This window comes from Aplysia californica, unplaced genomic scaffold, assembly GCF_000002075.1.
Source record: "Aplysia californica isolate F4 #8 unplaced genomic scaffold, AplCal3.0 scaffold00201, whole genome shotgun sequence".
Lineage (NCBI taxonomy): Eukaryota > Metazoa > Mollusca > Gastropoda > Aplysiida > Aplysiidae > Aplysia > Aplysia californica.
The window spans coordinates 818,901-835,016 of NW_004797471.1; the positions used below are offsets into that span (position 1 = coordinate 818,901).

General features: G+C 38.8%; 1 protein-coding gene across 1 annotated transcript in view; it reads right to left on the bottom strand.

Annotated features, from left to right (window-relative positions):
* LOC101850246 overlaps positions 1-16,116 on the bottom strand; it is a gene marked incomplete at its 3' end in the record, with an annotated part of 29,683 nt that overhangs the window by 2,628 nt on the left and 10,939 nt on the right. The window contains 1 exon segment of the mRNA XM_005099087.3: positions 2,238-3,342. Coding sequence (XP_005099144.2) covers positions 2,238-2,693 — 456 coding nt within the window.

Below are 16,116 nucleotides of genomic sequence, written 5' to 3' on the forward strand. Positions count from 1 at the left end.
ATATATAAACGATGATCTCTACAGTAAAGTGAAAACAAAAAAGATTTTGTTCGAGATGATTTTTTTCCATCATAAGTATTTTGATCGTAATGATACCATTATAGAACTAGATCCAATTACAGAACGGAAATAATTTTTTTAAACAGTCTGAGCATTAAAAACCCACTAGGGATGTGGACTTTCGGCAGGTGGAATATTAATAGCTTTGAAATGCAAAGTGCGTGGACAGACCCATGGAGAAAAGTAGTTCTTATAACACATTTTCAGAGCATCGATTCTGTGTGTCAAGCCAGGCATGTCACATAGCCCGCAACTTAAACTCCTGAACGCCACCCGCGTCGAACTTTTATTTTGGTAAGTGTTTTACGGCACTCGCAACTGCACAAGATCATACGAGCGCGCGGGACACAATAAACATTTACAGTTGGTAGGAAATTTTGAATTTTGCCCAGGTGGCGGCCGAAGCCTACGTCCAACCAAACTATAAACGTTTCAGTAATTGGCAGTTAAAGATAAACGAACGATGGAGCCCAGGTGAGGCTATTAATTATACTGTATACAGCAAGACCATCAGGGTGATCAGCATGTCAAGCAGCGGGCACCAGCTTTTAGGATGCGAGGCATTGGCTCTTCGGTTTGCATACACACAAAAAAGGCGGAAAAAGCGTGAGTTCGATTCTCTACTTGGGAAGAAAATATAGGACTATTATAGTATTATTTTATGTATTTTATCGAGTACAGTACAAACTGTTGAAGACGGCAAGCCATTTCGGAAGAACTAGGTGGCCGTACTACACAGATGGTCGTCTTACACAGTCTCATTATAATGCAAGAAATGTGCAAGGAGAGAAATGAGAAATAGTCGTTTATACAGGCAATAGTCTTAGACTTGTGGTCGTTAGAGTAGGTTGGATTGTTCTTCTAGCTTTCTGCAGGAATATTATAGCTTCCTCTATAACGAGTTTTTGTCGACCGAGCTCAGACTCGAGCCGGGGGGCTCTCGTGGTCTGGAGTGTACGGTGTTAGCATCTCATTCAATAGGTCCCGGGTTCGAAACCTGGGAGCAACGGAACATTTTCTTCTCTGAAACGTTCTCCTCTCACCTCCTTTCCTGCTCTCTGACCATGTTCTGTCGTCTGCTTTCGTCTCCACTTTCTGCCCTCCCCCCCCCCCCCCCAAACCCTTTGCTCCGTCCTCTAACCTCCTGACTCTTTCTGTAGCCTTTCTACTGCTACTCCTTGGTTCCTTCTTACTGCTGTCTTTCAGCCATATCCTTGAGCTTCTGGTATATCAGATCTAACACCTAGCCTTCTCGGATAAGGGGGGGGGGGAATCTCGCAGTTCCGTGTGCAAGCTGTGCATGTTAAAGATCCCTAGGTGGTCCAAAATCGATAAGAGTATGCTTTGGCCGCCATCCGGGCAAAATTCTAAATTAAATTCTACTAAACTAAAAATGTTTAATGTGTCCCGCGCTCATATGACCTTATGCAGTTGCCAGCGCCGTAAAACACTAACAAATATAGAGACTCAAGCCCTCGAGCTTGCATTATTACAAGTATTACTAATCACTAGACCACCGACCCCAAACACGGTCAAACGAGTTTTCAATCAAAGAGGTTAATTTTCAGACTGGGTATATAAGTTCAATCACTGCACACAAAGAAGATCTTATGATAGAAAACAGTTTTTGGTGGAAATGAAATAAAATTAAGATTTACTATTCAAATCATAGTTGACTTTGTCAAGTCTAGTAAGTGACCATATCTTAACCCCTGTCAATCATGGGCACCTACCTGTCTATAGCGGTCCCCTTTCTTTGTGATCTTAAGCGACTGTTGCGGACAATTTCGAATGTCAAGAAATAAACATTTCGCAAAACCCTTAATATCACAGGACGAGACGGGTAGAGAAGTAAGAGCAGCTATTAAAATGAGTCATGCCTGCATTTCATGCAAAGACAGAGAATAAAATGGTTTGGCCACCTGTTGCGTACATCACTCAACCAGCCAGCCTTGAGAGCCTATAAACACCAAGCACTCAGGCTCTAAAGGAAGAGGAAAGCCACGCAAAAGGTGGACTGAGGGAGCCAAGGAAACCATGAGAAAAAAAAACCCAAGTAAAAGAGATGCAGAGTTGGCCTACCACAGAAAACTGCATCTTCCCTCTACGCTTAACGGTAACAGAGGGATGAACAAGTAAGAGTAAAGGTAAGAAATAATGATTGGTTTTTCACTTACCAAGTGGAGAATGAACTCATCCGTGAAGTTGAACACGACAGACTGCTGTTCTGGCGCTACCCCACTGCTCTCCACCATATTCTTTGACTGCCAGTAAGTGGGCGTTCCTTCCGTCGTCTCGTTGTCCAACATGTTGTTTGGCTGGACGTTGGCATTCGTACACGTGAACGTGCTGACAGACCCGCCTAGACTGAGGTACGAGCCGTCCCCCGCGGAATTCTCGTCGCATGTGGAGCTGACTGTCAAGGTCCGGGAAGGAAAAGAATCCAGCGGGTCTTTTAGAATGTCTTGGATTGGTGGGTAGCAACCTGATGTTGGAAGACACGTCTGAGTTTGGGCGTGCACGACACATGACGGTGATTGACTGTGCAGTACAAGGGTGGTGATTACTACGCTACAGAGATATTTACAGATAATGCGGGCAGTTCCTTGTGAGCGGAGATGCATTTTGATCATGACTGTGAATGGTTATGCGTTACGCTGGACGCGTGTAAAAATAAACAACTTTGAACAGTCGGTTAACTCATTAGTTCTCTTGTGAGTGATGTGTGAACGATGGCTTGTGTTCCTTAAATCTGAGACCGTAACAAGAGATCAGATAACGGTCTTAAAATAGATGTTGTTATCCCAAACGTACTCTTCAGCTGTCTTGGATACTTTTTATTCTTTGAGGGGTACGAGGAAAAATTAATTCCTCAGTCTGTTACGCTGTTCGCTTGCCTCGCCTAACCTTCTTTTCAGTTGTGGATTGTTCAACGGCTATTCCCCGTGAACCTACATCTCAAGGCAGCATTGTAAATTCAAGAACACATTATTCACGAAAACAAGTCAGAACACGCCGTAACACTGAAATTGAATATCAAATCTCTTTCTTGCAGATTTGTCCAAGAGTGAAAAATAAACACGAGGCTTGGATGGCTCGATTGGAATCTCTTTTGTGAGGAACAATGTAGAGAAGCAATGATATTTAAAAACAATGAAGTGTTTTGGTTTTCACACTAGCTGTCTGGTAAGTGAATGGTCCTCTAGTTTTCTTTGAGTTCAGAGAAGCTGTCGTTGTGGATAATTCGATATCGGGGTCGATCGCTTCAAATTCACACAAAACCTGGGGAAATACAGAGAAAGATTGATAAATTAATTTGAATGGGACATTAGACAGAAACGATGAAGAAGCCTTAAATAATTAGGAGGTCTATTTTCTGTAGCAGTTGGATAATAAGTAATGTTCATGGGAGCAAAGTGAGCGCCCTTTTATTTTTATTCAGAAGCATCCTTGACTACTATGCTGATTGTCCTGGTTGAAATCCCTACTGTAGGTTCTTGAACTTGGGTTGAGCCTGATTTGTTCTTGGTGTTTCACCCAGGCACTTTGGATGAGCAAACCTTCAATAACAGTGTAGATTGGGGGCGGGGTTTCTGTTATTTAATAGTGGTGGGTGAGCAAGTTGTAGAGTAGAATAAATACATGGCTTTTTCTGCCTTTTACGCTTTTGTCAGTGTGTTAGAAATAGATATCAACCAATAAGAAAGCTTGCCTTTTCGGTGTAGTAAGTCCCGGGAAGCTGAGAATGTTTCGGAGTGTTCTATAGTGTAAAGCGCATAGAGCCTGCTGTTGAGCGGGGATATGCGCTATACAAATGCTATTTATTATTATTATTATTATTATTATTATTATTATTATTATTATTATTATTATTATTATTATTATTATTATTATTATTATTATTATTATAAAAACATTTAACTGTTTCCATACAACTGAAAGGGTGGCATCAGTGTCTATTAGGTAATTGTTAGGTTCTTTGCCGGGATCACAAAAGACATTAGTTTGAATATCTAGTTGGAATTGAACTGAACTCATTTGAATTCCCAGTGAGTTCGGTTTAGGTGGGAACCCTGAATCACCTTAAGCGATTACATAGATGACAAAATTCAATAAGCCACAAACAGAATTTGCATGTCAAATCTTTAAGCCAAGGATAATAACTAGTACACTAACATTGTCGTAATTTAGAAGCGGCCCCATGCGATATTTCGGCATACATTTGGTAATATAATTGCTAAGTACATTGATAATATACTAACAATGTAATAACTAGCATTTATATAGCGCATTACCCCGCCCTATAGCAGGCTCTATGCGTTTTACACTATTATTATTACTCCAGCAGACCATAGAACACTTAGAAACATTCTCAGCTTCCCGGGGAAGAACAGCGCAAGCAGCTGATTAAGCGCTCAAACACTAACAAACTGACAAGATCTTTCACTGTCTATAGTTGGGTACCCATTCTCACCTGGGTGAAGTGAGGCAAATTCGTGTAAAGTGCCTTTCTCAAGGATACAATGTCGGGTCCCTGACGGGTTTCGAACCCTTGACCTTACTGTTGCTAGTACGAGAGTCTAACCATTAGACCACCGACGCCACAATAGTATAACATAATATCATAAGTTTAAGCTAAACAGTTTGGTCACTCCGTGAGATGGGAATGACAGGTGTGTCCCATAACTCGAAACATCCCCAAGGAGACGTTCAATAGACGACAAAATAGAAACAAGATTTATAGTCCAATTTATCATCCTCATCACTATCCTCATCAGTTAGCATGATCAGAGGCGGAAGCAGCAGCAGTATAAACGCAATAGCTGCAGAAACAACGGCGGCAGAGATGGCTGCAGCAGCAACAGCAACAGCAACAGCAGAATGCATTAGTAGCAGAATACTAAAAAGATCTCAACGTCGTCTGCATTATCGCTACTAAAATCACAAACACGTCATCGTTTATTCATTACAGGAACACACTCCTCTATCTCGTCTATCTTTTGATTCGAATCATATAAGGGAAGGAACACTTTCAGTAATGTCTGGTATCATTAACATAATGCATAGTGCACATTTGTGATAATTTAACTCAATATCGACACTTGGCATCCCTTCGTGGCAGCTCCCGCACACATTACGGGAGAGAGAGGGGGAGAAAGAGAGAGAGAGAGTGTGGGAGAGAGAGGGAGAGATAGATAGATTGATATATATGTATGTATATATATATAATATAGAGAGAAAGAGAGATAGAGAGAAAGAGAGACAGAGAGAGAGAGAGAGAGAGAGAGAGAGAGAGAGAGAGAGAGAGAGAGAATTACGTCGAACGAAATGAGCCAAGATACAGGCATTACAATGCACTGTGTGGAGTTTTATAACTGCTTTACAATACATTGCCTCAAATTTACAACGTTTTAACTGCTCACTATCTATTTTTGATTAATTTGACGTCAAAGATTTTGAGTTTCACAACATGTCAAGCTTTTTCGAATGCAATTCTCTTAATATCTTGATAACAACTCCGAATAAGAATAATCTATCGATTTTGATATAATATATAGAACATTTATTGGTTTCTGACCTCATGGTCTTAGTAACTCAAAATGGCTACAGATGCCAGTTAAAATTTCGTAATTCTGAGGTAACGAGTAGCTTAGAGCGGAATTGTAAAGGAAAACGAATGAAAGGCTCAGAAATATGTGAGGCAGCGTGGTGGAATCAGGCTCTCGTCAAAATAATCAAAGTGAAGAAACTTGCATTTTCCACAGGTTTCTGAATATTTTTCAAATTTTTGTTTTTTGGCTCAACACCTTTCATGCCAATTAAAGAACTCATTTCTGTATGGATTTTTTTTAAACGTTGACTAAAGGCACAAAAAATATAAATGTTCAGTTACCACGGACTCTTAAGTTAAGGAAATAACTAATCTTTGGCGGCCATTTTCTCACTAACCTTACCTCTGAAAACAGGTGACCCCCACCCCCTTGATTTGCAAATATCTCGACTTGTATTCAAGATAAATGGATATTTTTTCACCCAAATAAAGACAAATAACAAGCTTTAAGACGGTACTAATAACTCTACATGCCCAAAAATTGACGAGAGCCTGATTCCACCACTCTGCCTCACATATGTAATAACGAAAATGGATACTGTATCCCTTTCAGTCACGTGTGGCTCTGACAGATACTTTCGAATCGGTCCAGCTCCTAATTAATCATATTCTGTTAATGGAACATCAAAGCATTAACAAACATTTTAAACGGGACACATCAATAATGTTGGCCTATGACAGCTACAACCCATCAGCCAAATAAACTCTATATAATATATTCCAATTACCCCGAAAAATTGAGTAATTAAAAGAGCACAGCACCTAGTGAACTATGATTGTAATGGTTTTATAGGTGTTCGAATGTTATAATAATATATTCTGTGAGAAAAAAAAAACTTGGACATAAAGCAATATTTTAGCATGTTTTGAAATAGCTTCACTTTACTCCGCATGAAAGATACATTTTAGCGGGACCCTGGTACCTCTTTCACCCACCTTTTATTAGAAAAAAAGTACTACGACTAAGTACACAAAAAGACTGGATCGTGAGAGAGCATAATAACGATTACAGTAAGATCATTAGAACAACAGAATAAGCAACAACAGCGAAGAGTTGGTAAGAAGCAAACAAACAAAGACAAACCGCGACAACTACAAATGTGAGGTGTGCTGACAAAACGTGGTTTCTTTCTGGTTTTAGCGATATGAAAATTGATACATCAACTTTTTAGCTGGAGTTTGCACAATTTGTAAGTATGGAATAATAAAAGGCACAGAAGACTTGAACAAAATGGAATCAACTAAAAATCTTTAAATCACACCCCAGTGTCGATTTTCGGCAGATATCTCCATTCTTGGATCGCGAGAAGTAACTCATTTTGTCAGCACACCTCACACATAACAAATAGCTGACAGAAAACAACTAACAACGATAAGAACAAGCATCAAGAACAAGTAGACAAAAAACAAGCAACTACAATAACGAACAACAAAACAAATCACTTCTACAACAAACAACAAAACAAAATTACTATTATAACTAATGTATTGACAAACAACAAAACAAAACTGCAACAACAAAACAAAATTACTGTTATAACAACCTACAACAAAACAAAATTACTGTTATAACAACCAACAACAAAACAAAATTACTGTTATAACCACAAACAACAAAACAAAATTGAGGCTACCGGACTCATATCGTTATGTTGCAGGTTTGCGAGTTCGAGCCTCAGCTCGGTGTGATGTTGTGTCCTTGGGAAAGGCATTTTACCAAAAATTCCCATTTAGTGGTTCGGGCCTTTCGGAGATGGACGTTAAACTCGAAAGTTCTGCCTTGTAAATAACCCACTAGTGTTGATAAAGGCGTAGAAACCCATGCCATTTCACCATTTTCAGTTGAGAAATGTTTTGTCCGACGTGATTTTGAAAAACGGCGCTCTTTATTTATAGATTCACACTGAGCGTCAGTCCAAAGTGGATAAAGTAATAGAAAGTAATAGAAGCAGAAATGAGAGAAAAGGGGGTTGTTTCTTTGTTTGTTTGTTTGTTTGTTTGTTTGAGTAAAAGGAAGCACATAGGCACAATAACTTACTGCCATTTAGTGCTGGGAAAAAGAAAGACAAACCGACAGAAACAACAGAGGGGAAAGTAGCAAGTAGTGGCGCCCTCTAACCAATCGCAGGGAAGAGGAGAAAATAGAGATAATTCATTATACTATTGTTGAAACAGTATCGAAAAGTAATGTACAGAAGAAAATAAAAGAAACTGTAAATTATAAAGAAACGGAAATTAACTCAGTATGATAATTGGCAGTGCAGAAAAGAGTCAAATAAGAGACATGGAAATGGTGGGGAAGAGCAAAAAGAGCTACATAAATAAATAATCTTCAATCGAAAAGGGATAATAGAGACGAAAATCGAGCGGTTCCTTTTTTAAAAATGCACAGAAGAAATTATAGAGATCAGGTTCAAAATATAATTTACTTTTTTTTTTTAATAAGTCATTGTTGGTAGTCCTTCGTTGCCGAAGATGACGATGAATCCTGCAGCTCATCTGTGGACGCGCATGTGGCTGTGCAAATAAGTCATTAAATAAACTATATCCGATACAAATGTATCAAATTACCTATCTGATCAATATAATATTAATAACTGTGTTGATGCATAACTTAAAACGTCGATTACCCAGCTCAGCTGGAAACAATAAATTAGTATTGCCTTTTTGTCCAGCATTTACGTTCTTCAGGTAATATGAATAGAAAAATGGTGAATTGGTATGAGTTTAACGCCCCTATCAACACTATTGGGTTATTTAAAAGGCGGGACCTCCTAATTTAAAGTCCGTCTCCGATAGGACCGAGCCAAGTGGGAAGTTCGTGTAAAGTGCCTTTCCCAAGGACACAGAGTCGGACCGAGCTGAGGCTCAACCCCCGAACCCGCAATCTCACGATTACGAGTCCGGTAGCCTAACCACTAGGCTACCAACGCCAATATAAGAATAGTCTCACTCTCTGTGTGGGTTTTCCCCAAGACACTATTACTCAGGGATTCATCATTATGGTTCATCCATCCATCCATTCATCCATCCGTCCGTCCTTCCATCAATCCATCCATCCATCCATCACATCCACCAATCCTTCCATCTATCTATCAATCTATCTATCTTGAGTGAAGAAATTAAAGAAGCAATAAAAAATGTATATTCATTTCAACGTGCAAATAAATAAATAAATAAATAAATAAATAAATAAATAAAATAAATAAAATAAATGAATAAATAAATCAGTAAATCAGTAAATCAGTAAATAAATAGATAAAAGATTTTTAAAATATCAAATCGTATCATTTTTATTGATAAATAATGAATAAATTAAAGGGTGAATGAATGAATAATGAATGAATCATTGAATGTATGAAATGAAGAAAGAAAAAAAAATGAATGAAAAAGATTTTTTTTTCAATAATTGATAAACAAAAAATATGAGAAAAGAATGTAACAACTTTCTCTTTTTAGTAGTTAGTGATGTCCATCGTGTTGACATATTCACAGGCTACACCATTTCATCTGTCAGCTTTGGCCTGGCAAGTTAATAGAATATAATTATTCAGCCCCAAGCTTCCCAGAAACCTACTCCGAATCCATACCCCACCGGGGGGCTTATTCGTTTGAACACGTAAGCTTAGCAAAACGTCGATAGGCATTCTGTATTTTCAATTACAAATCTATTGTAAACTGAAACTTTATCACGATCACCCGAGAAGTAATTTTGGTATATAATGGGTCGCGCTAGGCCGCACGTGTGTTGAGCGGTTAAGACGAGTGTTATGCTCTGTGCACACACGATGAAGCTGGTTGGCTTCACAATGGGTTTAACGCTGCTTTAAAACTCTGTACGGTTATATAAATTATTGTGAGACATCGTGGTGAAATCAGGCGCTCGTCAAAACAATGAAATTGAGGAAAGCAGCATTTTTTTTCAACGGTTTGACAATTTTTCTCGAATTTTTTTTCTCTGGCTCAACACTTTTTATGTCCAGTTAGAAACGGATTTCTGCGTAGATGATATTGAAAAACGTTGATTAAATGCACAAGAAGGTAGATTTTTTGTTTTCAAAAGCTCTCAGGCAATGGAAGTCACCAAACTTTGACGGCCTTTTTCTTGCTAATTTTACCTCTAAAACCAGACAAGCCCCTCTTACAATCGCAAATATCTTGCCTTCGATTAAAGATAAATGGGTATATTTTCCATTGACGGCAAGACAAATGAGCAAGCTTTAACATGGTGCAAACAACTCCACATGCCCAAACATTGAATATCGCCTGATTTCACCGTGTTGTGAAGCATTTAATAGGCAGTGCTTCTGATTTCAACGTCCGTCTCCAATACATGTAGTAGTGAGCAAAGCAATTGGGTATTCTCGAAATTTCCCCCAAACGGCTCGAGTCCATTTAATGTATATAGATGGGGTAGGGATTTCAACCCGTGTCGTCCTCAGGGCAGTCTGACAAAATACCTACTGAGCCATTACAAACGCGACAGAGTGGGCGATCAGACACACTATTTATTAGCTCAGTTGGGATCATGTTGGACTTATGGAACGAATGACCCTGATTTCAATCCCCCAATGAGGCAGCAATTCTGATCTTGGGTTGTTTAAGAAGATTTTTTAGGCTTTCCATACACCCACACATTAAATTGGTGAGGGAGATGGAAGTTAAAAACATAGATCCGGTCTATTGAATGACCATACTGTTTTTGAAAAGGGTACAGTGACCATTACGAATGGGTAAAAGGTAGTGGATGAAATAAATCTTATGTTTTAGTTTTAGTAAGAGTTTTAGGGCACTTGCAACTCAATGAGGTCAAATAAGTGCTGAAGATTAGAGGTGTTACAGAAGAGTAACAAACACAAAAAAGAAGGAGGAGCGAAAAGGACGACCGATGTTTGATATGGAAAAAGGAGTAAACCACACCACAGCACCCACCTATCACCAACAATCGAAAACTTAACGGATTGTAATTTTAATTTGTTTGACTGGGTACACTGTTACTGAGTAAAAAGCATTACTTTGTAGTTGTGAATCTCGAAGAGGACCCAGGCAACTTCACAACAGTGAAGAGTAGTATAATATGTCTTTGTAAAATAGAAAAAAGGACCTATAGGAAGGCCAGGCCAAAAGGAAGGTGGCAAAATTACATCAGTGGGCAGATGGCTACAACATGGACAACAAAAACAGCTGCTGATCAAACCGAGTGGAGGTCGGTTTTGGAGGGCTACATCTTCCAGTAGGTGGACAAGAAGAAGAAGAAAAAAGAAAGAAAGAATGAAAGAAAAAAAAGAAAGAAAGAACCTATGTGCACTCTGTAAAGTGTATAGGGAAGAGTAGGAGAAAAAAATGAAGAAAAAAAGGGGGGAGGGGTGGGGAGGGGGCGGGGGGAATAATCAAGAAAATACACTCAACGTGATATCAGATATAAAAATAATATACATCACGTAGTAATTATTCTTTATCATAATTTGTTTGTGTGGGCGGAGGGAGGGGCATAAGTTAAGAGTTTGCACGCCCTTGACATTTTCCTTTTTCCTGGATGGAATATTTAGTTGATTTTTGGTCCTTAGTCGCATATTTAATTGTCCACGTCCCCATCCATACCCAAAGCCCACCTGGAAGACAAATGAACGTTTAAATTACAATAACAACAAAAGACTGGGAAGGTCTGTGCAAATTATGAACAGTAAAGTTCTCCCAGCCAAACATTAACTCGTTGAGCGAAAAGGCAAATTTCTGTTATTTATGTACCTACCCAATACAACGTGCCAGTCCCTATAAAAGAAGCCATGAAGCGCCTTCTATATACATTGTCTAGTTATGCAGTTTGAAATATACGCATTCTTTCTCTCCGTCGTTTATTCTCGTTCAGAATTGGTTTGAGTGAGTCAATATATCTACTTGTTTTTCTAGTTATACAGTTCGAAACAATACTCATTCTTTCTCTCCGTCTTTTATTCTCGTTCAGAATTGGTTTGAGTGAGTCAATATACTTGTTTTTTCTAGTTATACAGTTCGAAACAATACGCATTCTTTCTCTCCTTCTTTTATTCTTGTTCATAATCGGTTTGAGTGAGTCAATATACTTGTTTTTTCTAGTTATACAGTTCGAAACAATACGCATTCTTTCTCTCCTTCTTTTATTCTTGTTCAGAATTGGTTTGAGTGAGTCAATATATCTACTTGTTTTTCTAGTTATACAGTTCGAAACAATACGCATTCTTTCTCTCCGTCGTTTATTCTCGTTCATAATCGGTTTGAGTGAGTCTATATCATACTTTTTTTTCTAGTTGTACCGTTCGAAACAATACTTAATCTTTCTCTCCTTGTTTTATTCTCGTTCATAATTTGTTTGAATGAGGCTACACATTTATTTTTCAAGTTGTACCGCTCAAAACAATAGTTATTCTTTCTCTCGGTTTTTTTTTTCATTGCTTTTTTTTTCAGAATCGGTTTGGGTGAGTCCTAGGAAAATCCCAATAAGTCCGATGCGAATTAGCAATGCAAAGCGCATAATATCCGTGGAGTGCGTGTGTATTCAGTGGCAACAGATGTGCTCGCCTCTCCCGGTGTGTATGTGTGTATGTATCTGTGTGTGTCGTAAGCACACGTGAATGCTGTGAAGTAGGGGGGGGGGGGAGAAAGAAAGAGGGGGTCGAGAGAGTGAGAGAGAGAGAGTGAAAGAGAGAGAGAGAGAGAGAGAGAGAGAGAGAGAGAGACAGAGAGAGACAGAGAGAGAGAGAGACAGAGAGAGACAGAGAGAGAGAGAGACAGAGAGAGACAGAGAGAGACAGAGAGAGAGAGAAACGGAGGCAGAGAAGGAGAAAGAGACAGAAAGAACGTTTGTGAGAGAAATAGAAATAGAACGCGTATGTGTAACAGACAGACAGACAGACAGACAGACAGACAGACAGACAGACAGACAGACAGACAGAGAGGGGGAGGGGGGGGCGGAATCGGCACGGTGTGTGAGTGAGATACTTTTATTCACAGAGGTTAGTGCTAGTGTAGATATGTTGTGTCGGTTGTGCTATGAAATCATGCACAAAATATCCATCATTTTTCAAGAACTTGATCGGAAGTGTTTGCTTACAAAAATCTGGTCACCGGAAAGAATGTTATTGATCACAATATGACCTTGAATTATTCTATAATTTAGTTTTATTCCTGCTTCAGCTTTTAACAAGTTGTTTCGAACAAGAACAAAATTTTAAGCCGATTTATGCGAAATGTCAATTTCTGTTGTATAATTCTTATCAAGTTAGACAGTCAAAATCTGTAACTGTGGGTATAAAAGCGTATCCGAATGATAAAAAGTCAATCCACTGCGAAAAATCAGACAGAACATACAATAGAGTACTTTTTGAAGTTTTCGTTTCCCTTGACTAACTTCAAGAGAAAGAAACAGGTAAATATACATCTCACTTGTGGATAGATAGACAGACAGACAGACAGGCAGACAGACCGACACACAGACACACAGACACATAGACAGACAGATAGACATACAGACAGACAGGTTACAAACAGACAGAGACAGACAGAGTCAGACAGAGACAGACACACAGACAGACACACAGACAGACACTTAAATAGATAGATAGATAGATAGATAGATAGATAGATAGATAGATAGATAGATAGAAGTATTTACGAACCTGCATAACGCAGAAACATAAACTCTCTTTCTCTCTCTCTCTATCTCTCTCTCTCTCTCTCTTTCTCTCTCTCTCTCTCTCTCTCTCTCTCTCTCTCTCTCTCTCTCTCTCACACACACACACACACACACACACACACACGCGCGCGCGCGCACAAACATTAACACATTGACACAAAAACACTAATATCCAAATACACACATACACAAACAGAAACACACACATAGCCGAACACAAAACACTCGCATACACAAATGAAAACGCGCGCACAAATACCCACTCGCACACATGCATACAGATCTTGGTCTTAAATTCGCTAACATAGAAAATTACACAATAATTATCATAAAGTTACTCCAAAACCTATAAACAATTCACATAAAATACTCCACCTATAATGGAAACAATAAATCAAAATGAAACATTAGAATAAAACGAAGTGAGGTGGAAGACCACTTTCCCTTCTACCGTCCCTGTAAACAAACCATGGACGGTACATCAAGTTCCAGGCATTATATATATATATATATATAATATATATATATATATATATATATATATATATATATATATATATATATGTGTGTGTGTGTGTGTGTGTGTGTGTATTATTAGATGTAGTTGGTTTATATTCTAGAGTACAGCTTGTGGGCTGCAAGAATCCAAAGTTGCAGTCGGTGAGTGAATAGACAATCATCGTACAACCCTAGAGCAAAAAGGTCCCAGAGTAACACGGCCATCGGTTGTAAAGTGCAAGAAATCTTATAAAGATATGTATACACCTTTTCAACGGGTCGGAAATGTATGATATGATGGTTTCGGATTCAGCATGAATCAGACAGGAGAGACGGAGAGATATAAAATTTCAAATAGAATTCAGTACGAAAAACATCGAAGTTTTAGTTTTGAATCACACGTTTGTTTTGCCTGTTTGTTTGTTGTTTTTTGTTGTCGTTTTTTTTTGGGGGGTTGGTGTTTGTTTGTTTATTTGTTTGTTTGGTTATTTGTTTGTTTGTTTGGTTGTTTGTTTATGTAGGTGATTTCACGTCTCCCTTCACGGCCAGTTGACGTCACACTTCAAAGCCGTACGACGAGCAGAAATTCTTACTATCTAGTGTGAGCTGCACCTTAAGCGAGGATTCAACAGACAGGTATAAGTTTACTTTCCATGTGCAGACACACCGACCTCTGATGGCGGGAGAGACGACTACTCTACTCTCACCACGGTCAAAATTACCATACTTACTCACTTCTGACGGGCCGGAATCGGAATAAGCATCGAGCATAATTTATTTTATTGTTATTATCAGCACGATATCTCTTTGCTATCCGCTTTTTTCATATAAGTTGGTAAATTGGTTATAGTGAGAAAGAGGGAGACAGATCGCTAGATAGGGAAATGCTATTGTATACAGATATGCTGATATTGCTGTAGATGAAATAGAGACTGACAGCCCTAGAACACCGGTAGTTTTTATTGCAATACATGTAGTTCAAATTGTTTCTATTTTTGTCTTTCTATATTATTATCTGGGTGACTCACACATATTTATGGAATACAACGTGCATCTCATAGATAGATAGATAGATAGATAGATAGATAGATAGATAGATAGATAGATAGATAGATAGATAGATAGATAGATAGATAGATAGATAGATAGATAGATAGATAGATAGATAGATAGACAGATGGATGGATGGATGGATGGATGGATGGATGGATGGATGGATGGATGGATGGATGGATGGATGGATGGATATATAAAATTTTGTCTATGTTCCCGGGTTGGCATACATTTTGTCGACATGTACGAGTAATGTGTTAAAAGATTACACCAACAGCGAAATGAAAGTTGAACTGCCACACTCTCTAGGTACCTGCCCCTGATTAGCTCGTTGAGCTGGCATAAAGGGTCACAAAACTCGTACACATTTCAACGTTAAACGAAGAACATAAAAAAGTACTGCACCGTGTATTCTAACTTGACTTTTTGTAAACCTTTATCAAAGAGACATTGTTTGAGATGCTGCCTTTTGTGTTTTCTTTCATTTTAAAAGAAGACAAAATATCTTAAGCGTAATTATAAAACACTTTGCATAAATAATAATTTCACTAGTCTTTAAAAATCAACTTCCGAGAACAAGTTTTTTTTTGCATTTGGTTATATTGTCCCATATATTATGCTCAGATGCAAGAAAAGACCAAGGAACTCAACAGCTTATCAAGGAGTGTTGGCCTACGTATACATCCAGGCAAATCGAAAGTAGTGAAGTTAGGAAAAGTTTCAAGCCGTGGAAGACGCTCCCTTGGAAGTGGAAGAAGTGGACTCCTTTACCTACCTTGGAAGTATCATCGATGGTAAATGTGGAACTGAGGGAGACGTTAAAGCAAAAACCACGAAGGCAAGGTCAGCATTAAATCCATTATCAAAAGTCTGGAAAACAAGCAAAATCTCACTGCGCACGTCAAGTCTGTGCTCCACTACGGCTGTAAAACTTGGAAGACAACAAATATAGTACTGGATAAAGTCCAGACTTTCATCGACAGATGCATGAGGAGTATTCTAATAATTAAGTGGCAGGATAGAATAAGAAATGAAGAGCTGTGGGAAAGGACAGCACAAAAGGATACAGAAGTAGAAGTAGGACTAAAAAAGTGGCTATGGATGGGATACACCTTCAGAAAGCCCAGCGGAAACATCACAAGACAGTCACTGCAATGGAACCCACAGGGAGCACAAGGCAGGGGTAGGCCACGAGAAACATGGAGGCGATGCGTGGAAAGGG